This window comes from Bos javanicus, chromosome 16, assembly GCF_032452875.1.
Source record: "Bos javanicus breed banteng chromosome 16, ARS-OSU_banteng_1.0, whole genome shotgun sequence".
Classification (NCBI taxonomy): Eukaryota; Metazoa; Chordata; class Mammalia; order Artiodactyla; family Bovidae; genus Bos; species Bos javanicus.
Window position 1 is genome coordinate 34,182,165 of NC_083883.1, and position 27,313 is coordinate 34,209,477.

The window sequence follows — 27,313 nt, forward strand, 5'->3', positions numbered from 1 at the left end:
ACATGGTCAGTAAGGTCTTCTATTTTAGTTTTGAAGAATAAATTGGTTATAATTTTTAAATGAACTGCAATTTGAGCGATACTAGCTTCGTACTATGCTATTTTAATATTTAATAGCACCTGGGTGTGAATTCCAGTATTCAGATACAGGTAATTAAGTATTATACTCTAATTTTTTTTTTAAAATGATGTTTACCAAGAGCAGCTCGTAATGCTAAAGAAGTGGAAATATCTCCTAGTCTATGAAATGTATCACAGATTAGGATGCATTTATTTCACATATGAGTCAAACTGTACTTGGTAATCTTCAGGATGATTTTAAGAAAACTTTAGGAACTTCTAACTTTAATGGTATAAAGATGTATTTGAATTGTGCCTCAGAAAAATCCTGCATGAATAGTAATTTTTAAAAATATTGGCCAGTCTGTTGAAAACAGAAGAATATTTTAGTCTGACATTCTTTAAGGCATCTTGCTGAATGTTTTGGCTTAAAATTTTTATTGTGTTTAGTTTTAAGAAAATCTGATTAAAGATGTTGGTAAACTTGGTAGCACTTTTTAGAACAGAAGATGATTAAGATACAAAGGCAGAAAGGCATAAACCGTGAAGTTCATGTGCTTTTTGGCTAGACGAGTCACTTATTTGCTTTTAGACTGGAGCACAGCATCAAAGTTCATAATTTTATACTTTTAAGTGAAAGCACATAGAACAGCAGCTGTTGTTTCCTGGTATCTTTCTGAGGAGATATTTAAACTTAAGTACATATATATTTATTATAGAAAAAAAATTTATAAAATGACCTTCTTTCCCATCTCTTCATTTGCATTGTTTTCAATTCACTCTTTTAAGATAGCTGTTTGTACTTTCTGTTTTAGTAAAGTAAGACTTGGAATTCAGTTAAAAATTTTTTTACCTTAAAAATCAGTATGAAAATTAAGTGGGTGCTTTTTGACCTTTTAGTGCCAGCTTGTCATTTGAATTGTATTTTATTAATAAATGAATGGTTCATAACAATTGAACCTATTGGCTATTAACTGCTTATAGGAAGAAAACAGAACCCCTATATAATTTGGGGCTGAATGTTAATTGATTTGAAGTGCTTCATTCAAAGATTTATATGTTCTCATGTCCTGAAATTTGTTTAAACAAATTATTCTACAGAGATCATTATAAAATAGATTTAATAAACAGCACACATTTATATAATTTTTCATTTTACTATATTTTGAATAACTTCCATGATATTGAGTCTTCAAGCCATTTTCCTTCACGATGCCTTAGTTTTAAGAAAATCATTCCTCTCAAACTTTCTGGAAACATTTGAAAATATTATTGTGCTTATAGAAGTATGCATAATGACAATAAAGAAATCCTTATGTACAGTGAGCATATACACAGGTTGTTTCATTAAATTTTATTTATTTTTGAATGGTAGGTAAAGATTGTTTTTGAATTTTCTGCCTGTGTGTTAGGTAATACTGCCCTCAGAGGGCCAAGGTAAGTAAATTCATTTTTAACATTGAGAAACAGCTTTACTGCTGTTTATCTGATCTTTAAACTTGTTCGGGGAGGAGAAATGGACTTCTTTGAATCATTGAATAGTGTTTGATTTATGGCTGCATCTCTTGGATTTGTTCTGTTCTTTAAGTGTGTTAGCTGTATCTGTGTACTTCACTTTGATGACAGCCTCTAAGCATGTTCAGTTCTTTTCTAAGAAAATTGTAACAGACGACTGGCCATGTATTGCCGAATTAGATTGGTTTACAATGGGGATTAGAAAATTACCTAGAAAAGAAAGTTAAGATGATTTTCCTGGGTGTGTGGGTATGTTTTACTTTTTGTTTCTTTAATAGTGAATATTCAGGTATTCAAAATTATGTGAACCACACTTTTGAATGTATGGTAGCATTCATTGAAATGGAAGCATTATATTCCCCTCAGTTTTATAAATTGAAGCATAGTCACATCTTTAAAATATAGTAAATCAAAAATAATGTACTTTACTAGAAATGAAATTGTTATATATAAATATAAATATACCAAAAGTTGAAATATACTATTATTCCATTTATAAAAGCCTAACACTGTATGTTTTAACATGTCTCTGAATTCAGAATGTTTAAGGTTAAGTGATAATTAACTCATGCAATAAAAAGGTAAAGTGGGAAAGGCCTGATGTCAAAATACTGAGTTGCATGCTTTTGCCTTTGGCTTTTTTGTATGTTGTAACTTCTCAGGAGATAATTTGAAAGAAACATTGAGATGTTTAGTAGTAAAACCAATGAAGTGCTTGATTTTTTTCCCCCTAGAATTAACTTGATACTAAATTAAGAAAGACTATTTCTGTAACAGAATTATTGGTTTTTAATGGAAGATTTCAGTTGGTAAAGAATAAATGACATGTAATTCACGATTATCAATAACAATAGGGGATGAAAATAAGATATAAGCAAGGTGAAAAACAAAAATTGAAACTTTATATCCACTAAAAAACAGCACCTACTTTTCTCAACTAATGTGGAACAGTGATAATATATAAATGAAATTAACAAATTTCATTTGAAAATTTTTTTGTTTTTTTATCTATTTGTTTTGTTTTTTGAGGGAGGGGATGTTGGTAGCCCATACAGGGGAAAAAACCCTACATTTGACTGTTTAAAATCATTTCCAGTTGTATAGCATTTTAATTCAGTATCTGTATACAGTATACCATTTTGTCCACTCCCCAAGCGCCCACTTCCCCTCGGGTAATGACTGATCTGTTCTGTTTGTCTATAAGTTTATTTTTGTTTTATTTTGTTTGTTCATTTGTTTTTGTTTTTTTTTTTTAGTTTGTTTTTTACATTCCACATATGAATGAAATCATATGGTATTTGCCTTTCTCTGACTTATTGCAGTTCAATGTAATACCTTCAAGGTCTATCCATGTTGTTGCTAATAGCAGGATTTCATATTTTATTTATGGCTGAGTATTAGATTGAAGGCAAAAGGAGAAGAGGGTGGCAGAGGATGAGATGGTTGGATAGCATCATGACTCAATGGACATGAACTTGGGTAAATTCTGGGAGATTTAGGGACAGGGAGGCCTGGCATTTTGCAGCCCATGAGGTTGCAAAGAGTCAGATACAACTTGACAACTGAACAACAGCAAATCGTTCCACTGTGGGCTTCCTTGGTGGCACAGTGGTAACGAATCCACCTGCCAATGCAGGAGACGTAAAAGACGCAGATTTGATCCCTGGGTCAGAAAGATTGAGCGACTGACTGAGCATTATTCCATTGTATATATTGTGATATATACAGAATTATTCCATTGTATATATTGTGATACACACACACATGCCTGCTTGCTAAGTTGCTTCAGTTGTGTCCGACTCTTTGTGACCCCATGGACCACAGCCTGTCAGGCTCCTCTGTCCATGGGATTCTCCAAGTCAAGAATACTGAAGTGGGTGGCCATTCGCTTCTCCAGGGGCTCTTCCCAACCCGGGGATCAAACCTGTGTCTCCTGCATTGGCAGGCAGATTCTTTACCACTGAGCCATCAAGGATGCCCTGTGCACGCATGCATACTCTGTCGCTTCAGTCATGTCTGATTCTTTGTGACCCCATGGACCATAGCCCACCAGGCTCCTCTGTCTGTGGGATTCTCCAGTCAAGAATACTGGAGTGCGTTGCTATGCCCTCCTCCGGAGGATCTTCCCAACCCAGGGATCGAACCAGCGACTCATATGTCTCCTGATTGTAGGTGGATTCTTTACTACTGAGCCACTGAGGAAGCCCCCAGGGAAGTCCTACAATGAGCCAGATGTTCTGTGTGCATTACAAATACCAATTTATTTCTTCTTCACTACTGTTGTCCCCACTTTCCTAAAGAGGAAGCTGAGACACAGATTAAACAGCATGCCCAAAGGCACACAACTAGAGTGACAGAGTTGGCGTTTGAACTCCTGTGTGTACTCTGTAAAATGCTGGCCTGTTTTGAAAGCTTGAGTAGCAGGGCAGAGTAGAATTTTGTCGATTGCATTAGATATTTATTCAAATCTCAACTTTGTCCTATACTTGTTAATAGTGTCTCAGAGCCTCAGCATGGCTATCTGTGTCAAGTTAGGATGCCATCACAACAGTCTCTGCATGCCTATAGGAACAGATCTCTTGTGCCTAATACCTGAGCACAGTGCTTGGCTCAGGATATTCAAGCGTCCTTGCCTGCCTTACACTCACCACTTAGAACTGTGATGCGAGTCTCAGTAAGTGTATCACCTAGGGAAAGCAAAGGAGAGAAGAGAGAACTTACAAAAGCCCATGGATTCACCCTCAGAATAATAGTTTGTGATCTGATGCAGTGCAATTTTTGGGTCCCCTGCTATTGGAAGTAGGCTTCTAAGGTGGCTCAGTGGTAAAGAATCTGCCTGCCAATGCAGGAGATGCAAGAGATGCAGGTTCAATTCCTGGGTCAGGAAGATTTCCTGGAGAAGGAAATGACAACCCACTCCAGTTTTCTTGCCTGGAAAATTCCATGGACAGAGGAGCCTGCCAGGCTACAGTCCATGGGGTTGCAAAGAGTCAGACCCAACTGAGTGAGCTCACATGTGTGTAGGTTTTAGGTTACATGCTATGCTATTGAAAAGTTCCTATAGGAGTCTCTCCGTTGGCAAGAATCTAAGATAAAACCTGATTCTATTTTGTTGAGTTTTGTTCTATAAGGCAGTGATTTTAATACAGGGGTGGGAAGGTTGAATCACATGAGGGTTTTTTCAGATGACACAGCCCTCCTCCTGATGAGCAAGCATGATGGCCTTCTCTGCCAGCTCCCCATCCCTGCCACAGAGAGGCACTGTTATTGTCTACTCTGTCCATCAGGTGTGTTACCACAGAAAAATGGATTGAGCTATGCAGGGTTGTGTTATAGTGGGGTTTCCATTTGAAAGAGCTCTTCTGACATGAATGTAGTCCCTGTTCTGCATAGTGGTAGGTTTATTCATCCATTCAGTTAGTGGAAAATGCCAGCCTTCTCCGTGGGATGTGCTGGTGGTACATGTAAGTAGGTTTGCAAATGGGCTCAGTACTTCCATGTTTGAAATTCATTACGGTTGTTTACTGCAGTGCAAGATATTACATTGGTTTTAATATGTAGAGAATATGATGTGGTGAAATGGAAAATACATACAGTAAGGAAATTGTAAAAAGTTCCAATGAAGCCTTTTTTAAATTGGTCCATTTCTTTGAAATAGTTAAAAATTCTTTTGGCCCTCACTACTCTTGTTAAAATACTGCAAGAATGACTGTATGTTTAATGTAGTGTGTGGAGTTGGAGTCTTTTTCCTATAATGCAGAAAGCAGATTAAAAAGAAGGCTTTTTTTGCTTTTGCAATCTACAAGGGCGTAAATGTAAGCAAAATAATAATTTAGCTTACATTTAACCCAGCAGGAAGCTGAGTACAGATTGAGTAATTCTCCACAACATATCTACTGCTATGTAAACTAATCTCACGGTTTATTCTTCATTAAACTGCCAAGATGCTATTTTTCTGTTGGCTAGTTTGTACATGTGCTTTGTTTTCTCTCTCTCCCCCCCATTTTCCTTGCTTTTCTCTCACATTAAAACTTTATACTATAACTCTATTAAGATATTCTTGGGTTTATAAGAATAATAAGCATCACATTTTTGGCTTACAGTGTAATGTTTCCTAAAAACAAAGGGAGCCAGGATTTGATTAACTAATTTACAGAATACTATGAAACAAGTACCAGACTGTTAAAGGTAGATGGTAATTGTGCAATTTTCTGGGTAACAAAAGAAAATTATAAAGTAGACTAAGTAGTGGCAGACTTGGCATTCTGAGATCTTAGAGAAGCTGGCATTCCAACATCTTGTGGTATTCAGTGCTTAGGTACTTTTCCTCATGATTGCTTCAGCTTCAAAGCAAAACATGGACCTCAGCCTTCTTTAGGAAGTAGATATGAAAACTACACTTAATATAAAAATGACAAGTTCATGCATTATGCAGTGGAAGAAAAATTTCTTGACTATAATATACTTTGAAAATAATCATGAAGGAGCATATGTGGTAAAACAGGAATGTGGGTACATCTGGAAAACATTTAAGGCATCTTGGAAGCAGGATGCAGAATCACCAAAATTGTAAACATCTTCCATCTGGCCAGTTAGAGTGGTAACGTTGACCAGTACCAGAACAGACAAATCTCTCATGTGACCTCGTGAGATAGCCAGGCAACCTGGGTGAGATGATCATAAAGATATGAATGCTTTGCAATACGACCTCATTAATCAATACCATATAGAAAATTATGAGAGAAAAAGATACTTCATCGATCAATACTATACAGAACATAATGAGAGAAAAAGACAAGCCTTGAAATGTGAAAGACTAAGGTGTTGTTATATGTTATGCTGGATGGAGGTTGTATCAATAACTATATAACTGTGTGCTTCTCTGCTTGTATTGTCATGAGGCTTCAAAGAGGAAGGGGACTCATTTTGAATTAACACAGCTGCAAACCTGGATTAGCACAGTTCTTTTGCGAAATGTTCAGGGACCATATGCTGCTCCTAGTCTCTTCCTCACAGTGATGCTTCAGACAGCAAATACTGAGCACCTTTTTGAACGGGCACTTAGGTTGCTAATTGGAAATTACCAAGACATAGCAGGTGTTACCGTCCCTTGCTTTGACCTGCTGGAGCCTTAAAAATGATTATAGATATGGAAGAAGTTTTCATTTTGAATTTTAATTGCTCAATCACCTGCTTTTCTCTAGCTCTTCCCACAGCTGCCTACTAAAAGCCACCTGAGGGCAGGCACTAAGCCTGTATCATTCATTGCTGCATTCTCAGTGCTTTTGTTTTTAGTAAGCGTTTTGACACTAAGTATTTCTGAATGAGTTGATCTATTAGAAGCCCATTTCCCCCAGTGTTAAATAAAAATGTTTAAAGAACCTTGTTCTTTGATTTGGAATGCTCATTGGCCAGTAGCTTTAAACTCAGAACAACTGAGCTGGGCAGGAGTCATTAATTTCTTCCCAAATGGCCCAATGGTAAAGAATCCTCCTACCAAGCAGGAGCCATAGGAGACAGGGGTTTGATCCCTGGGTCAGGAAGATTCCCCTGGAGGAGGAAGTGGCAAACCCACTCCATTATTTTTGCCAGGATAATCTCATGGACAGAGGAGCCTGACAGGCTACCGGCCGTGGGTTCACAAAGAGTCTGATGTGACTGAGCACAGAGAGATGCAGACAGAGGCACATTTTGCAGATATCACCTAATTTCCGGAGTCTGACAACATCCAGAGCTGGTTAATAGCTGTGTGTTGAAGAGAGTACATAGAGACACCATAGAATCTAACAGTTTTAATTTGCTCAAGGGCAAAAAGAAAGAATATCCTTGAAAAGGGCTTAATGAAAAGGGGAAGGATAACGTAAAAATTTAGGTTTGCAGGAGAAGGAAATAGTCACCATATGTAAGTGCAAGAGCATTTTCATTTATTAACATTTCAGATTGTCCCTCGTTGAAAAATTGTTATGCTAGCTCATTGCAGTATAGGTAATATTAAAAAATTCTTTAAGATTATTTTCAAGACATCTATGAAATGGGATGATGATAATTTCAGTGAGAGAAATATTTCTTCTACTCCCTCAGGGACAGAAATAGGGCTTTTTTTCTTAGAACTAATTGGAATGTAATACTTGGATCTGCTATGTAAAAACGTAACAGGCAATTTTAAGAACTGCAAATATTATGTTTATCATCATGCATTTCTTCAGTAACTATATTTAGTTATATTTACAATATAGCACACTATTATGAATTATATATTCAGTATTTGTTTGTTTATAGTGCTAATATTTATTTATGAAAATCCACTAGTGGAAAAAAGATTCTGCTGTGTTTTCTTTTAGGTAGCTCATATGCGTAAATTTGGTTGGCATCTGTCAACAAGCAGCAGAATATTTATAATATTGTGAACCCTAAAATTAAATAAAATTTTACACTGAAATTAACATTAAACTTCTTTTGGTCTTAGGTAAAAACTGACTCATGAAGACTTTTATTTAAGACTAATAGTTTCTTAAATTTATGTACATCTATTTTTATTGGAAGCTGTCATTTTTTGGCTTAAAGCACTTCTTTGAAATTCTTAAAATATTTGTATTTTCATGATACTGTGCCCTATGTTTGTCATTTAATAAAAACAATTCAGAGAGACCTGAGACTTTGGCTTTTTTTTTGGAAGAGTAGTTACTTCTGTGATATCCTGTCCCTATCTTAAAAAAGAAATGAACGTATTAAATCAGTGTTGTGTTTTGACCCTGGATAACTTTTTTTATTTTTTTAGATAGGATTTGCTTTATATACCTGAAACTAAGGAGACTTTTTTCTGTTGGTGAAGTAAATTTATTGCTGATTGCTGCCTGTTGCCTCAGTTATGTAAATACGCCTGAATAAGTGCTGTATTGATTAGTAGACTATTTAATGTGAGGTTGTAGCTGAATTGTAAATGATACTACAATAAATGATTGTGGCTTCATTTAATAATAGCAATAATAATCTAACACTTGCCATATGTCAGAGAATGTTATAAGTCCTTTTTATGTCCTTCCAAACCCTTTAGGTAGGCACTGATTCTCATTTTTCAGGTGAGGAAACTGAGCTTTATGATGAGTCAAAACAGTAATGTCTCTTTCCTGACATTCATGTGAGAATGCCTTCAGCCTCTTTGTTATTAGTAGCAAATGACTAGCTTTTGAAGCTTTTGTTATAACAAGCATGAGTGACCATTGGTATTTTTAAAACCTGTATCACCTGTATCTGTTACAGAAACCAGAATTTCAATTTATTTTTAAGAGATTACAAGAAGTAAATTATTAAGTAGGGTAAGAATGTTGGCAAAAGCCCAGAATCTAAAATCATAACTAAGTAAAACTGAACTCCAGTAAACAGCATCTTCCAACCCTGCATTTCATAAGTAGGATTCTGTTTTTATCAGAGTGGTGTGGATTTTCCCCTCTCTATGTGTAAAGTATTAACTTTGAGTCTCTGTAACACTTATGCCAATAACTTAATCAATAGGGTTTTTGTTGTTGTTTGTTTCAGTTTTCAGTTTTTTGTTTGTTTCTGTAAACAAGCCTTTACAAGCCTTTGGTTGTAGTGTTGAGAAGCTTCATTTGTTTTTTTAGGTGTGCGTAACAAATTACAGAAAGTTGGGTGGGTTTAAACAACAGACATTTATTTTCTGATTGTTCTGGAGGCCAGAAGTTAGAATTAATATATCCGCAGGTGTAAGCAGTGGTTATAAGTTAGAATCTAGGTGTAAACCTTCCTGTAAAGGCTTTAGAGGAGAATCCATTTCTTGCCTCTTCCAGCTTCTGTGTCTTCAATTAGTCCTTTACTTGTGGTGCATCATTCCAATCTCTGTCTCTTTTTTTCTCACTGCCTCTTCCCCTTCTCTATGTGTCAAACCTTCTTCTGCTTCACTGTTAGAGATACTTGTAATTGGATTTAGGGCTTACCCGGATAGTCTAGGATGGGCCTTCCCAGGTGGCTCAGTGGTAAAGAATCTGCCTGCCAATGCAGGAGACATGGGAGATGCAGTTTTGATCCCTTGGCTGGGAAGATCTCCTTGAGGAGGAAATGGCAATCCACTCCAGTATTCTTGCCTGGGAAATTCCATGGACAGAGGAGCCTGGCTGGCCACAAAGTTGGACGTGATTGAGCACACATGCACAGATTGTCCAGGATGACTTTCTCTTTTGAAAAGCCCCACTTCTCAAATCCTTACCTTAATAACCTCTTTTGCCAAAGAAAGTAATATTCCCAGTTTCCAGGGATTCTTGTTCAGTCACAGTTGTGTCTGACTCTGTGACGCCATGGACTGCAGCACGCCAGGCCTCTCTGTCCTTCACTGTCTCTGGAGTTTGCCCAAGTTCATGTTCATTGCATCAGTGATACCATCCAGCCATCTCACCCTCTGATGCCCTCTTCTCCTTCTGCCCTCGATCTTTCCCAACACCAGGGACTTTTCCAGCGAGTTGTCCATTCTCATCAAATGACCAAAATAGTAGAGCTGGAGCTTCAGCTTCAGCATCAGTCCTTCCAGTGAATATTCAGGGTTGATCTCCCTTAAGATTGACTGGTTTGATCTCCTTGCTGTCCCAGGGACTTTCAGAAGTCTCAGCACCACAGTTTGAAGGCATCAGTCTTTGGCATTCTGCCTTCTTTACTCTCCAGCTCTCACAACCGTATATGTGACCACTGGGAAGACCATAGCCTTGACTACATGGAGCTTTGTCAGCAGAATAACGTCTCTGCTTTTCAACACAAGGTCTAGGTTTGTCACCGCTTTCCTTCCAAGAAGCAGTCATCTTCTGATTTTATGGCTGCTTCCGCCTTTTTATTAAATATTGAGTTTTAAGCCGGCTCTTTCACTCTCCTTCACCCTCAAGAGACTCTTTAGTTCCTCTTTGCATTCTGCCATTAGAGTGGTATCATCAAGATATCTGAGGTTTTTGATGTTTTTCTCGCCTGTCGTGATTCTGGCTTTTAACTCATCCAGCCTGGCATTTCTCATGATGTGCCCAGAGTATAATTTAAGAAAACACGGTGACAGTAGTCAGCTCTGTCGTACTCCTTTCTCAGTCTTGAACCAATCAGTTGTTCCATACAAGGTTCTAACTGTTGCTTCTTGACCCGCATACAGGTTTCTCAGGAGACAGGTAAGATGGTCTGGTATTCCTAAGATGGTCTGGTATTCCCAGGTAAGAGCTTTGCACTATGTGTCATGATCAGTACCGTCAAAGGCTTTAGCGTAGTTAATGAAACAGATAGATGTTTTTCCAGGGATTAGGGTGTATACATATATTTTGGGTTCACCATTCAGTCTACTACAGAAGTCAAAATATCAGAAACTTTGTTAGAAAATATGTTTTGGTATTGGTAACAGCATACTTCAAAATATACAAAGCCTCCAGCCAACGAGTATGAATGAATTGGAAAGACCCATTAAGGCAGATAGAAAGTTGCGATAGACATCTTGTCCAGGTGTGACTGTGGTGCTTGCTAAAGGTTAATCATGACAGTGCATACACATTTTGAATCTATACTGATGGGTATCTGTTGAACAGTCTCTTCAGAAGACTTGGTACTCCATAAATGCTGCTGCTTTATTTAACAAGACTTTTTCCTCATTATAACCAGGCTGTCTTTTAAATTAGTTGAAATCTATGGGCTATGAATAAAAAAAGTATGATGCAACTTTGTTTTAATGCAGGAGGTACAAACTTAGGTGTAAATGCTATGCTTAAAAGATAAGATGTGACTAACTTTTGTTGTTGTTTAGTCACCAAGACGTGTCCAACTCTTTTGTGACCCCATGGATTGTACCCCACCAGGTTCCTCTGTCCATGCGATTTCCCAGGCAGGAATACTGAAATGGGCTGCCATTTTCTTCTCCAGGGGATCTTCCTGACCCAAGGATGGAGCCCACGTCTCCTGCGTTGGCAGGTGGATGCTTTACCACTGAGCCACCAGAGAAGCCTTTTATTTTAGTCTGTCTAAAAAAGAATGGTGGCAGAGAGGGTAACTTTATTCTAGGAACTTACCCTCTATGAAAGCCTGGACTTTTTGGCCATATTTTTAGAGCAGACTTAGATGTGCCTTATTTGAACTCCCACTGCCTAAGCTGAGTCAGTTAAGAAGGTGTTCCATAAGCAGCTGGTTTTCTTGGGAGTCCCAAGGCTGCAGGAACAGTTCTGCTTTGCTGCCAGTGTGCACAGTGTCTTTCCAAACTGTTGGGAAAAGCTGTAACTTTTAAAAATTCTTTTAAGCTAGGAATATTATCCTTCTTTTGTACTGGGTCTAGTACATAGCAATAAGCTTACTTTTTTGTTTTATTGATACCTTATGAGTTTGTGTCCTCTGTAAGGCCCATTTCTTTAGACCTCTTGGAACTCAAAAATGAATATTTAATTAGACCAACACATCATGCTATTACATGAGCTTTAGTTAAGAATGTTTATAGGAACCTATAATAAAGGATTTGCTTTCAGGAAATAACTCATAACCCTTCTCCAGATTTTAGTGGGCACTAGAAATCTGGTATAATACTGGAATATAAGCTTTATGAATTAGAGGCCATTATTTCTGGTCTGCTACTGTGTTCCTAGCACCTAGGATAATTTCTCAGAAAGTCCATTCATATTATGGATGGAAAATGATAAAATGAAAACTACATTCAGGAGTCTTCATTGAAAGTTTGGGATACACTGTTAGCTTAGCATGACAGTACAGTTGTTGGTTAACTGAATTCAAAATTAGTAATAAAATTTTGTCAGAAATACTTAATGTTTATTTAATAAAGAAGGGAAATTTCAACTTCAGTTTTCTTCTGGGTAAATGACTATCACTCTTTGAGTAATATGTGTCAGGGATGCATAATAGACTTATTTTAAAGAAATTTTTGTTAATCAGAAAACCTGCTATAAGCCACAAAATGTTTTTAATTTCATAAGATTTGTTTAACAAGAAGATAAAATTTTTGTGGTGATGTTTTGTATCTTTCATCTACACATGTAAATTCTTAGTGGTTGATAGGAAATTATTCTTAGAATTGAAAACTTGACATTTCTTTTAATTATACAGTTTTTAAAAGAATGTATTTAGTACTCTTAAAAGATAAGGAGAAATGTTGTGTAAGAAAAAATGATGTTTTCCTGATTTTTTTCTTCTTTAAAATTTACAAAATGGATTTGTTTCATTTTATCTTTGGTATAGTTATTAAACTGTTATTATTTAGCTTATCAAAGTTACAGCATTTTGTACCAGTACAAGTTATTGTTTTAAAATAGCATTTGAAATATAAATATAACATCACTGATTAGAGAACATCTAATGATTTTAATTTTTATATATGAATACTTAAATATGAATAGAAAAATAAAACAATAAGTACAATTAAGGGATCTGTTTGCTTTTTTTAATGAGAACTGTGGGTTTATCATTCTGGTTTTATAAATCTTGCTTGTGTTTATTCACATTAGGGCCGTATTTTTAAGTAAGTTAAAGTTACGAGTGGTGTCAGGTTTCCCTTTTCTTTCCCTTAAGTTTTTCTCGTATGCTTATACACTTGTGGGGGAAGATGTTCATATATACACTTACTCATTTAGTAAGTTATTTTGAGCATCATCAAGTGGCAGGCACTAGATTGGGCCCTTGGAGTGTATAACTTTAAGAAAAATGAACTGACAGTATTTATTTCCATTGGTTAAAACTGAGTTTTAAAGCAAAGAGTACGATTTTGGAGAACATATCTGCTGTCATGAGCTGCAGAGCTTCCCACTGCTTACTTTTCTGATAAGATTTGTAGTGGTACTGAATGTGATTGTGTAGTGAATTGAGTCAGTATTTGGAAGATCAGTATAACTTGGTGGACCAGTGTTTCCTGAATGAACAGTGTGTGCTGTTAGAAAATCATGCAGCGTGTAAAAGATTCATTCGGTGTGAAATACAGACCCAGGGATTTTATATAGCAAAGTACAGAAAGTTCATCGATAGTGGTTTCAAATTCCACGCTGCAGGTAACCTTTTAGAAATGACTGCTTGTCAAATGCTGGTGTAGTATCAAAGAAAGACATCCGTAACTATCTGAACACTCATCCCTTTTCCAACTACCTATCTGTTTGGGCTAGATTTTTTAAAAATATTTCAATCAAAAATATATTACTTTAACAGTTTAGATGTAGGAACAGATATGAAACTCTGACTGTCTTGTTTAAAGCCAAACATTAAAGAGATTTGCAAAGATGTAAAGCAATTCAGCTCTTTACCTTAATTTTTTTGTTTTAGAAAGTAAAACTATTGTCATAAAAATATTAATGTTGCATGCAATGAGTTTATTTTTTTACTGTTAAAGGAAGTAATAAAAATTTAAATTTTCTCCTTTTCAGTTTCCAATACAGTAAATATTATAGTTGTTATCTACATACAGAAAAATTCATTGGCTATATTTAAGTATGAAAAATATTTAAGGGTGTAAAGAGGTCTGAGGTGAAAATTTGGAGAATTGCAGACCCAGAGGAATGATTCCACATCTGAAATACATGTCAGGGGTGAGATTATGGGAGAACTCATATTTTATACTAAGAGACTGATACTAAACAGTAAGGAGAATATTTTTGAGCATAAAAGTGATATCATCAAAGCAGTATATAAGGACATTAGAATTATCTGGAGATAATAGATGCATTATGATGGAAGGGGGGCGAGTAGAATGGGAGAAAAGTCACAGCGCATTAGCAGAAAGGCAGATGTAAAGTGTTAGAGCATCTTAGGTTGGCTAAATAAGAGAGACTTGTGAAGGCAGTTGGAGAAGGAAATGGCAACCCACTCCAGTATTCATGCCTGGAGAATCCCAGGGACGGGGGAGCCTGGTGGGCTGCCGTCGATGGGGTCGCACAGAGTCAGACACGACTGAAGTGACTTAGCAGTAGCAGCAGCAGTGAAGTCAGTACTGACTTAGCTACTGATGAGAGGGAACAGTCAAATGTTAGGTTTGAGCTCAGATAACTGATGTCAGGAGAAACTGATTTGAAGGGAAAGCTGAACCGCTTTCAAAGTTTTGTAGTTCTGTGATTAAGCACTTGAGATTGAAAAGCCAGATAGAAATATTTGGTAGAGAAGTGAAAATTGAGACCAGGGAGCCTTCCAGCTCTTACAGTATCATGGAGTGCCTCTGTTGCTTAAAATTAAAAAGAAGGGTGAAGTAAGCAAATGGTGATCTTGATGCTAAAAATTTATATTTTGGTAGCTAGTTGATAGCTTGTATCAAAATCTGATAGAATATACATTTATTGACTATTATGTGCTTGGCACTAACCACGTGTTCTTAGGTCTTACATTTATGTGTATGAATGCGTGTGTGGTTTTTAAGCTCTATTAACCCATGTTCTTTCATTTCCTTGACTTGTTTACAGCATTTGTGCAGTTATTTTCCTTTTAATAATAGAATGTTGTTTAAACAAGTTATGCTCAAGATTTAACAATGAAAATAGACCTTTTCCCTTTCTTTTTAAAAAATGACACGATTAGTTGTGGTACATGGAAGAGAAACATCTATTTCATGTCCCTCTTATGATAAGTGTTTTTCATCGAAATTCCTTGATACTGTGCGTATGATTTATTTACCAAGGCTTTTTAAGACGACTGAAAATATGCTCTAACAACCATCTGATATGAAAAACTGAACAAAATGTGTACTCAGTTGAATGATTCTCTAAAGAAATAATGGTGCAAATGAATTATCAAAGTGTGAAATCATTAGAAACAAAACATGTTTGGGTTTTTATTGAATCTTAATTGCAGGCTTATGTATTTCCTTTTGTAAGCTAAGTTAAAAGAAAATTGCCTATCTAAATTTTTGGAGGCCAGTGTTGTAGGACATATATTGTACCATAATTTATTTTTTCACATAAAAGCTGCTGTTCATTTTTCCCCCAGCATTAACATGCATGCTTTCCTCATGTAGGAGAATATATAAAAAACTGGAGGCCAAGATATTTCCTTTTGAAGACAGATGGCTCATTCATAGGATATAAAGAGAAACCCCAAGATGTGGATTTACCTTATCCCCTCAACAACTTTTCAGTAGCAAGTAAGTTAATTACAATTGTTGATTCACCTTGTATTTATTTATTTGTATGGCTGTATGTGTCAGATACTTTGAGATATGTGAAAAGCCTATGAAAAAGTTTAGGTTTGTTCTTAACTGCAGATAAATTTTCAGTTTATATAGAATTTCAGTTCCTTAGCATTGGAACTGAAAGATTCCATAGATTATTATAATGTGTGGTCTTATATAATCCAAAATAGTATAATTTTTTCCTAGTTAGAACTTTGTGATAAAAACCATTCCCCAGGTACATACCTCAAGTTTTTCTTTAAAATGTAAACAGAGACCTTTGAACTTGACTGCTGGATTGAACTTGACTGCTGGATTGAACTTGGTTGTAAGATGTTGTAGTTCTTAGTGCACCTCTAATCGAAGTTTCCTGTCATAATCTTAACCCTTTTGATTGATTGTATGATAAGAAACAAGTGATTTGATTGATTGTATGATAAGAAACAAATGATTTATTTATCTTAAACATTATTTTCTGAGAAGATTTTGTTTGTGGTATATTTTTCTTCCTTACAAATATCTAACACTATTTCTTCCTTACAAATTTCTAAATAAGTTGGTAATTTAAACTTATTTAGGAATTATATATTTTCTTGAAAATAGCCAAAAATAAACTGAAAGATGATGATGATGATGGTGATTATAATTGTTATAACCAGACTTTCAGATTGTTTAAATTGCTGATTAATCAATGAAAGGGGTTTTCTGTGTTAATTCAGGAGTAAAACATTTTAAAGCATAATATTAAGTTAAAATAAACTTGCATAAGAGGTAAAGTTTGTGATAAAATCTTTAACTAGACACACCATTCTTAATTTTAATTTTGATTGTATGCTGCTGCTGCTGCTGCTGCTAAGTCACCTCAGTCGTGTCAGACTTTTTGCACCCCTGTAGACGGCAGCCCACCAGGCTCCCCCGTCCCTGGGATTCTCCAGGCAAGAACACTGGAGTGGGTTGCCATTTCCTTCTCCAATGCATGAAAGTGAAAAGTGAAAATGAAGTCGTTCAATCGTGTCCGACTCTTGGCGACCCCATGGACTGCAGCCTACCAGGCTCCTCCGTCCATGGGATTTTCCAGGCAAGAGTACTGGAGTGGGGTGCTGTTGCCTTCTCCATTGATTGTATGCAGTTATCTATTAGTCATGATTTGGAAAGATATGAGGGAAAATTGAAGCAAAAATCAGTTAAAAAATATAGCAGCATCAGAAAATCCAAAATGATAAAAATCCTCGAATGTTATACACGTGATTTTATCATTATATAGTGCCACAGTCTTTTTTTTGGGGGGGATACTTTCAGTTTTTTTAAACAATAAGGTAGGACAATAAACCAAAAAGTTTGTGAAATCATTTTAACTAAAAAAAAAAACCTCCTGTTTATGTAAGTGGATTTTTCCATAGGGAGTTTCATTTTTTAAAAAGTGAAGATACCGTTATATTTGTGTATTAAGAAAATAATTTTTTCTCCACCAAAATGGCTCATTAGATACTTATGGCTTTCTCTTAGTAGAAAATTATTTTAAAAATCCTGTTGTCAATTGAAGTAATACCTTATATTTTGTATTGACTTATGAATACATTTTCTTTCTAAAGACATTTTGGGCAAGTGTTTGGTTTAAAGTGATAGAAATTGGCTTTTAAAACATTAGCAGTGTACATTATCATATCTGACCTAAAGCCAGTGTGGTTTCTTAGTTTGTCTATTTTACTAGCAAATGCTATTACTGGTTTGTCTGAAATAATTTATAAAGTACAGAACTCCTGTATCTGCTGATCAAAATGCAGCATTTTTTGACCTTATGAAATTTCACACCCCAACAAGTTTTAAAGACATACTGTATGTCACAGTCTGCCAACATCTGCTCCAACACTTCCACTGGCAGAGGCTGAAATAAATGCTGCACTCTTGAGGAGAGAACCTATTTAGTGACTGACAGTCAGCTTATCCATGAAATCAATATTAGTTGGCATCTGTAATCTTTACTTGAATAATCAAGTAGTTGTGGATAGTTAATAAGCGAAGTTATAGACCAGCTCCTTAATTTCAGGAAACATGTTAATAACATGCATCTTACAACAAACTGTTTTAAACTGATTGTTTTTAACGCCTGACTTATCGCAGTCATAAGTTTGCAATAATTTGTTTTTGTCAAAGTCGTGTCTGACTGTTTGCAACCCCATGGACTATACAGTCCATGGAATTCTCCAGGCCAGAATACTGCAGTGGGTAGCCTTTCCCTTCTCCAGGGGATCTTCGCAATCCAGGGATTGAACCCAGGTCTCCTGCATTGCAGGCAGATTCTTTAGTAGCTGAGCCACAAGGGAAGCCCCAAAATACTGGAGTGGGTAGCCTATCCCTTCTCCAGCAGATCTTCCCGACCCAGGAATCTGACCAGGGTCTCCTACATTGCAGGCAGATTCTTTACCAACTGAGCTATCAGGGAAGCCTCCTTGCAATAATTACCTGAGATAGTAATGTGTAGTGAAAAGGGCCCTAGTTGAAGAAATAGTTCAAATTTAAGCTCTACCAAAAACCATGAGTACAACCTTGGGCAGGTCGTTCTCACAGTCTCTGGTCTTTAGTCCCTTCATCAGCATGGTGAGGACACCTGAATGAATTTGTAAGGTCCCCTTTGTCTCTAGCTTTCTGTGATTCTGTGAGGGAAGTTTGAGCAGGCCATTGAAGAGTGAATGGGAATGAAATTATTATAAAATAGAGGACAAGAATATTTCAGGCAGAGGGTAACAAGGAATGTTTTCGTGAGGTATTAAGAGAAGGAACAGTAAGAGCCAGAGAGAGTTACTCAGTAGTCTCCCACTGGTTCTAGCTGTCTTCAGCATATGACAGAAAGGAGCCAGGAATACAGGGTGCAGCATACTCAGGTTATGTTGGGAGATGTTATATATAGCTACAGTGTGTCCCCTATTTTCCCCCTATAATTAAAATATGGTACTTCAAGATTAATCTTTGTGAGTTTTAATGAAACTTTACCAAAATAGGCTTTTTATTTGTATGAAAATAATAAAGTAAGAGAACTAGATGGGACTTGGTATTGATCTTTCCATTCTTCATTAAGTTTCAGATTCCTTTTCTTCTAGTTCAAAATTTCCCCAAAGATGTCTTTATACTAGTTGTTTCTACTTTTCAGTCCACTTCAGTCTAACTTTTTTATTTGCTTGATGAAGCTACTTTCAGTAAGTTCTCCAGTGACCCCTTAACTGCTCAGACTAGGAGACATTTTTTTTAGTTCTTCTTTTCCTGGATTTACATTTGAGGGACATTTTATAGTTTTGATTACTACTTCTTTCTTGGGATGATCTCTCATTGTTTTCTAAGATGCTTTTCTTTGCTGGTTTTCTTGGTTGACTTATTGCATGCATTTGGATATCTAACTGGGTTCTGGCCAAGGACTGTTCTCACTTTGTACTCTCTTCCTGGATGGTCACATTCACAATAAGGTTTCAATTCCTCCTAGTATACAGCTTGCTCCCACACTTATGTATCTTCAGGGCAGGCCTCTTTTCTGAGCATTAGATTGCTATCTTTACTATATTCAACTGACTACTGGACATCTCTGCCTAGATATTTTTGGAGGCAACAAATCTTAAGCTGAACTGAAGATAATTTGATTAACTTTCCCCCCCGTATTCACTACCTCAGTTCTGTCTTGAGCAGAAACCTGGATCTGTTTCATGCCTTTTCCTCCCTCGTGTCTTCATCTGACTCCCAGTTTATTTCTAGGCTTTCTGGTCTGTCTTCTTATTTCTTGACCTTCTCTCTAATCTCTAGAATAGGCCCTCATCATCTCTGCTATCGATTTTTAACTATAGATCTCTGCCTGTAGTTTCTACCATTCATATTCTTCCTTCCCATGAATGTCAAAGTGATCTTTCTAAAATTAAATCCTAACTATGCTGCTAACCTGTGAAAGCCCGGCCCTAGATCTTCATTTTATCCTGCTGGATAAAGTCCAGATTCCTTAATATATCACACAAAGATCTCATCCTGGCCTCCGCTTTCAGCTCTTTGCTCGTCTCTCTTCTGCTGTCCATTTACACTTTGGCAGTACTGAACTGTTTGTAATTTCCTGTATAAACTATGTAGCATTTTTACTCTGAGCCTTTATGCTGTTCCCTCTGTCTTCTATTTGCTGGAATAATATTTTTCTTTCATCCTTTAAGACAGTTCAGATTTAAATCCCCAGCCTCATTCCTTGGTAAATTCTTCCTTTCTGTCCTTCACAAAGCTGTTATCTTTTGTTGTTAATCACGTTTCTTGGTTGTCTTGTTCATGTGTATGTCTCATCCAGTGAACTGTGAGTTATTTTAGGGGAAAGAGCCTAGTATTATAAGATCTTTATATCATATATCGTAGTGCCTATATCTTAGGCACTAATAATAGGTTTTGAATGCATTTCTGAAAACGTCTAGTCCAGATTTTTCCTTTTGAGATGAGAAAAAATGAAACCTTTGAAAATTCAGTGATTTAAAAAAAATTTATTTATTTATTTTAATTGGAGGCTGATTACTTTACAATATTGTAGTGGTTTTTGCCAAACATTGACATGAATCAGCAACAGGTGCACATGTGTTCCCCATCCAGAACCCCCCTTCCACCTCCCTCCTCATCCCATCCCCAGGGTCATCCCAGTGCACCAGCCCTGAGCATCCTGTCTCATGCATCGAACCTGGACTGACGATCCGCTTCACATATGATAATATACATGTTTCAATGCTACGCTCTCAAATCATCCCACCCTCGCCTTTTCCCACAGAGTCCAAAAGACTGTTCTTTACGTCTGTGTCTCTTTTGCTGTCTTGCATATAGGCTCATTGTTACCATCTTTCTAAATTCCATATATATGCGCAGTATACTGTATTGGTGTTTTTCTTTCTGGCTTACTTCACTCTGTATAATAGGCTCCAGTTTCATCCACCTCATTAGAATGGATTCAAATGCATTCTTTTTAATGGCTGAGTAATAGTCCATTGTGTATATGTACCACAGCTTTCTTATCCATTCATCTGCCAGTGGACATCTAGGTTGCTTCCGTATCTTGGCTATTGTAAATAGCGCTGCGATGAACATTAGGATACATGTGTCTCTTTCAATTCTGGTTTCCTCAGTGTGTATCCCCAACAGTGGGATTGCTGGGGCATATGGCAGTTCTATTTCCAGTTTTTTAAGGAATCTCCACACTGTTCTCCATAGTGGCTGTACTAGTTTGCATTCCCACCAACAATGTAAGAGGGTTCCCTTTTCTCCACACCCTCTCCAGCATTTATTGCTTGTAGACTTTTGGATCACAGCCACTCTGACTGGCGTGAAATGGTACCTCATAGTGGTTTTGATTTGCATTTCTCTGATAATGAGTGTTGTTGAGCATCTTTTCATGTGTTTGTTAGCCATCTGTATGTCTTCTTTGGAGAAATGTCTGTTTAGTTCTTTGGCCCATTTTTTGATTGGGTCGTTTATTTTTCTGGAATTGAGCTGCAGGAGCTGCTTGTATATTTTTAAGATTAATTCTATGTCAGTTGCTTCATTTGCTATTATTTTCTCCCATTCTGAAGGCTGTTTTTTCACTTTGCTTATAGTTTCCTTCATTGTGCAAAAGTTTTTAAGTTTAATTAGGTCCCATTTGTTTATTTTTGCTTTTATTTCCATTACTCTGGGAGGTGGGTCATAGAAGATCCTGTTGTGATTTATATCAGAGAGTTTTGCCTATGTTTTCCTCTAGGAGTTTTATGGTTTCTGGTCTTACGTTTAGATCTTTAATCCATTTTGAGTTTATTTTTGTGTATGGTGTTAGAAAGTGTTCTAGTTTCATTCTTTTATAAGTGGTTGACCAGTTTCCCCAGTACCATTTATTAAAGAGATTGTCTTTTCTCCATTGTATATTCTTGCCTCCTTTGTCAAAGATAAGGTGTCCATAGGTGCGTGGATTTATCTCTGGGCTTTCTAGAAAATTCAGTGATCTTTTTAAGGTTGCTTTACTAGGTAGTGGTAGTTAAGTGTGTGTCAGTTGCTCAGTTGTGTCTGACTCTTTGTGACTCCATGGACTGTAGCTGGCCAGGCTCTGTCCATGGGATTCTCTGGGCAAGAATACTGAAGTGGGTTGCCATTTCCTTTTCCAGGTAGTTAAGTACCAAGATTAAAATTCATATTTCTCTACTGTCACCTAAGTGTTATCTCCTGCTCTGTGCTCCCCCAGTTCAGTCCAGTCGCTCAGTTGTGTCCGACTCTGCAACGCCATGGACTGCAGCACGCCAGGCTTCCCTGGCCATGGGTTGTTCCCCCAACCCCTCCTCCATTCCCCACCTCCATTCTGTGACATTTTCCCTATCTAGAGCTTTCAGATCTGATTTTGGGTCAGAATTCCAACTCTTAAATTGCTAGATATTCTTTGGCATGCATAATGTAAGTTCTCCAATGCCTATAAAATGTGGATAACAGTATTTGACCTTTATTCTTTTTTGGATGGATCAAATATGAACTATATTGGAAATTGCCTTCTAAATATAATACTATATAAATGTAAGTAAAATAATATTTTTTCCAAGAAAATTGTATCTCTGATCAGAAATATGGTTAGGTAAATTATTAACTCTCAGCATTCAAAACACCAAGATCATGGCACCTGGTCCCATCACTTCATGGCAAACAGAAGGGGAAAAAGTGGAAACAGTAACAGATTTTATTTTGGGAGCTCCAAAATCAAATCATTGCATACAGTGACTGAAGCCATGAAATTAAAAAACACTTTCTCCTTGGAAGGAAAGCTATGACAAACCTAGACAGCATATTCAAAAGCAGAGACATCACTCTGCCAACAAAGGTCCATATAGTCAAAGCTGTCTTTCCAGTAGTCATGTACAGATGTGAGAGCTGGGCCATAAAGAAGGCTGAGTGCCAAAGAATTGATACTTTCAAATTGTGGTGTTGGAGAAGACTCTGAGAGTCCTTGGACAGAAAGGAGATCAAACCAGTCAATCCTAAAAGAAATCAGCCGTCAGTATTCACTGGAAGGATGGTTGCTGAAGCTGAAGCTCTGATACTTTTGCCGTCTGATGCGATGAGCCGACTCATTGGAAAAAACCCTGATGTTGGGAACAATTGAAAGCAAAAGAAGGGGTAGCAGAGGATGAGATGGTTACATAGCATCACTGACTCAATGGACCTGAATCTGAACAAACTCTGGGAGATAGTGGAGGACAGGGAACCCTGGCCTGCTGCAGTCCATGGAGTTGCAAAGAGTCAGACACGACTTAGCAACTGAACAACAGCAGCAAGTTACTAATTATAGATTGAAATTTATCTCTGCGTAGAAAACATTGCATTTTGACTGAAAAATAATATAGGATACATACAAGACTTGTTGCAAAGCTCTTTTCAAAGATACATTGAGCACAATGGCTTGTCTACCCAGGGTAGTAGTCATGATTCCTGACATGTTGACAGTTATTAGCTCAACTCAAAAGTGGATGCAATTGCTCAGTGGAGAACTTGAACATTGCCCATGTCTTGAGACTGATCATACTTTTGACCTAGTCCTTCCTTCTCACTGTGGTGGGAAGGGAAAAGTGCCAGCCTATGTCCCCAGGAGCACCTATTAGAATTCTGCCTTATTCTGTGATGCAGATACTGGCCCACTCTGACAATATCCCTTTCCTCTCTGAAACCTTTCTTCTGTCTCTTTTAGAAAAAGAAATTGGTCAGCATTTCTTAGGCCAATTTTAGAAGTGCAATGACCTGTTTACTCACTAACCTATTTTTCTTCTTCTGTTTGAAAGAAAGTAAGGGTGTTATGGGACTTAAACCTACCAAAAACCATTTTTACCTCGAATAATATTAGACTCTGAGATTTTAAATAAATGTGTAGAAAAATCAATTGATTCCTACTAATGCTTTCATTGTGTTTGTTCATGGGGATAAAGAAATAGCTTATGACTTGATTCTTAGTCTTACATGTGATAAAAAATAGTCTGTAGAAAGCAACTCTAACTCTATAATATATAAATACACAAGGATTATGGGAGATCAGAAAATTAATGCCGTAGAAGTTGAGAGAATAGGTAAAAGTAAGGTAGGAATACTAGAAAAGAATTTATGCATAAGGCAAGATTAACATGAGCCTAGAAGGACAGGTGATATTTAGGTTTTTTGAAGGAAGAAGACTTTCTCAGTGAGGTTAACAACATAAGCAAAAATGAAGTCTGGAATTAAAGAGTAGCTTGTTTGTAAATAGTGTAAATGATATGCTAGATGGATAGAAAGTTTTTGTTGAAGGAAAAAACTCCTAAGGTTGGATAAACTATAATCAGACTATGAAAGATCTTGAATACCAGTTTGATTTTTTTAATGGAAACCCATTGGAAACCATTGGAGGCTTTTGAGCATTAGGTATCCAAATCAGTATTTGAGTTAAAAAGAACCTATATAGTTATAGGAAGATGACTATAACTATAAGTCCCACTGTAAGTCAGCCAGTCAGCCAGGCACTGTCGTGTTTTCCCTACTTATCAATCTTACTGCTGTCTTCCTGGTTCAGTTGGATTATTATGATCATCTCTTAATGATTATCTCTTGCCTTCATGTATTCTCTGGAGTATTTGGAAGCAATACAGAGGATCTTCAAAAAGAATCTTCCTTAGCAAGTGCCATTTTGCTCAGGAGAATCTTAAGTTTCCTCCATTTTCACAAGAGGAAGATGAATTTTTTTCTTACTTATGTTTATACATGTATATGTAAATATTCCTTTTTTTCTTCTATTACTCCTCAATGTTCCATATGTTTTTTGGACACAAATTAGTAGATTTTATAAAGTTCAACTGGATGTAAAATTCCTAATCCTGTTTTTGTTTTGGGTGATTTTTAGACTGTTTCATGTACTTGATCATTGGAAGACTTGTTTTCTCTAATTGTGTTCAGATTTTTAGGAAGATAGAAAGTTATATCTGGTACTTGAATTATCTCTCTATGAGGAATGCCTTGAAAGAAAGTGAAAATCACTCAGTCGTGTCCAGCTCTTTGGGACCCCACGGACTATATAATATATAGCCCATGGAATTCTCCAGACAAGAATACTGGAGTTGGTATCCGTTTCCTTCTCCAGGGGATCTTCCCAACCCAGGGATTGAACCTAGGCGGATTGCAGGTGGATTCTTTACTGTCTGAGCCACCAGGGAAGCCCAAGAATGCTGGAGTGTGTAGCCTATCCCTTCTCCAGCAGATCTTCCTGACCCAGGAATTGAACCAGGGTCTCCTGCACTGCAGGCAGATTCTTTACCAGCTGAGCGACTAGGGAAACCTGATATGCGTTATTTAAAAATTAAATGAATTACTGTAAATTTAATCGAAATTTCTTCCTATCCTTCATTTTTATGGATGATACTGTATTCATATATTTACAAACTTTAACCCATAAACCAAGTTTAGAATTGGGAATGTTGAGAACCTTTTTAAAAAATCACTGCTTGGGGCTGGTGCACTGGGACGACACAGAGGGATGGTATGGGGAGGGAGAAGGGAGGAGGGTTCAGGATGGGGAACACATGTTTACCTGTGGCAGATTCATTTTGATATATGGCAAAACCAATACAATATTGTAAAGTTAAAATAAAATTAAAAAAAAAAAAGGAAAAAATCACTTTAAAAGGAGATAGTTTTTTGAAAATTTTGAAGAAGAATAATGCCATATTTAGTCACATATTTCCTCCTCATTGAAATCACACTTCAATCTGATTTAAAAAAATTTTCCATAGAATTTCTACTCTTTCGTTTTTTTTTTTCTACATTGTACAACAAATGTGCACAAAAGAAAATGTGTAATTCCATTTTAATTGATATGACTATGGCAGTTTAGAATGTCAAATCTAGCTCCTACATATGAGAACTGTCTGTATCACTGGAATATTTCATCAGTTATATGTCCTTTATAAATGTAAATTTACATGTGTATCATTTGAGCTTCCTGTTAAATAATCTCATGATTTTACTACTTCCTTCATTATAATACTGCAGGTGAACTGCTCAGATTTTGCTTAGAGCATGTCTTTTCCTGGTAGCAGCTCTCATGATTTCTCACTCCTCTTTTCTGATTTACTCTAGAGCTAATCTGGGGCTTCTCTGGTGGCTCAGAGAGTAAAGTGTCTGCCTACAATACGGAAGACCCAGGTTCGATCCCTGGGTCAGGAAGATCCCCTGGAGAAGGAAATGGCAACCCACTCCAGTATTCTTGCCTGGAGGGTCCCATGGATGGAGGAACCCGGTAGGGGTCACAAAGAGTCGGACACGACTGAGCAACTTCACTTTGAGAGCTAATCTATTTAGTTGTAGTCTTTACCTCTCAGTTTCATTCATCAGAATATAACTTAGCATGGGGTCTTATGCAGAATCGAGGGAAATGATAAACTTCCAGAGCATAATCACTGTGTATACTCATTTAAAAAATTTCCTCCAGTGTTTATTAAGATCTGATATATTAGAAGATCACAGGACTGGGAATCAGAAGACCTAAGTTTGAGTCTTGATTCTGCTGTTTTACTAGTTCTTTGACTTTGGGCAAATCACAAAACTCTCCTGATCTTCATTTTTCTCAGTTTTAAACATGAGGTTATCTCCTGTTCAGGATTAGGGTGGGGGTTAAATGAAATTATATATATGAAAACACTTTGTAAATTACAAATGCTAAAATACAAATAAAAGTAATAGCATAAGATAGAATATGCTCAGTAATATTTGCTTCAGTTCAGTTCAGTTCAGTCGCTCAGTCGTGTCTGACTTTTTGCGACTACATGAACCGCAGCATGCCAGGCCTCCCTGTCCATCACCAACTCCCGGAGTTTACCCAAACTCATGTCCATTGAGTCGGTGATGCCATCCAACCATCTCATCCTCTATCGTCCCCTTCTCCTCCTGCCCTTAATCCCTCCTAGCATCAGGGTCTTTTCAAATGAGTCAGCTCTTCGCATCAGGTGGCCAAAGTATTGGAGTTTCAGCTTCAACATCAGTCCTTCCAGTGAACACCCAGGACTGATCTCCTTTAGGATGGACTGGTTGGATCTCCTTGCAGTCCAAGGGACTCTCAAGAGTCTTCTCCAATACCACAGTTCAAAAGCATCAATTCTTCAGTGCTCAACTTTCTTTATAGTCCCAACTCTATACATGACCACTGGAAAAACCATAGCCTTGGCTAGATGGACCTTTGTTGACAAAGTGATGTCTCTGCTTTTGAATATGCTATCTAGGTTGGTCATAACTTTCTTTCCAAGGAGTAAGCGTCTTTTAATTTCATGGCTGCAATCACCATCTGCAGTGATTTGCTTAATTGAGTTAAATGGCAGCCATTCCCCCCTTTCTAGTTAAATTGTATTGGAGTAAGGTGGGAACCACTCTATTGGGTTTTCTTTAAAGACATTGCAAGTTTTAAGTAGAACCTATGTACAACTAGCATCACCAACTCAATGAACATGAATCTGAGCAAACTCCAGGAGATAATGAAGGACAGGGAGGCCTGGCACGCTGCAGTCCATGGGGTCTGAAAGAGTTGAACATGACTTAGCAACTGAACATACACATCTACAACAGGATTGAAATTGAGAATGGCTCCTCTTGTTTGGTTTGGGGG

The 27,313-nt window shown here is 37.0% G+C and overlaps 1 protein-coding gene across 7 annotated transcripts in view; it reads left to right on the top strand.

The window, feature by feature from the left end:
- Nucleotides 1-27,313, top strand: part of AKT3 (AKT serine/threonine kinase 3) — a 279,622-nt gene that overhangs the window by 123,127 nt on the left and 129,182 nt on the right. For 4 of the 7 annotated variants that reach the window (XR_009729912.1, XM_061382512.1, XM_061382509.1 and 1 more), the window contains one exon: nucleotides 15,535-15,660. The exons of 1 other annotated variant lie outside the window; for it this stretch is intronic. Coding sequence is in view for 2 of the 6 variants with exons in the window: in XM_061382509.1 (XP_061238493.1) it covers nucleotides 15,535-15,660 (126 nt within the window). In the remaining 4 variants the exon portion in view is untranslated. Of the gene's footprint in view, nucleotides 1-15,534; nucleotides 15,661-27,313 lie in introns of those variants that run through there. 2 more of the 7 variants (XM_061382515.1, XM_061382514.1) reach the window with 2 other exon arrangements.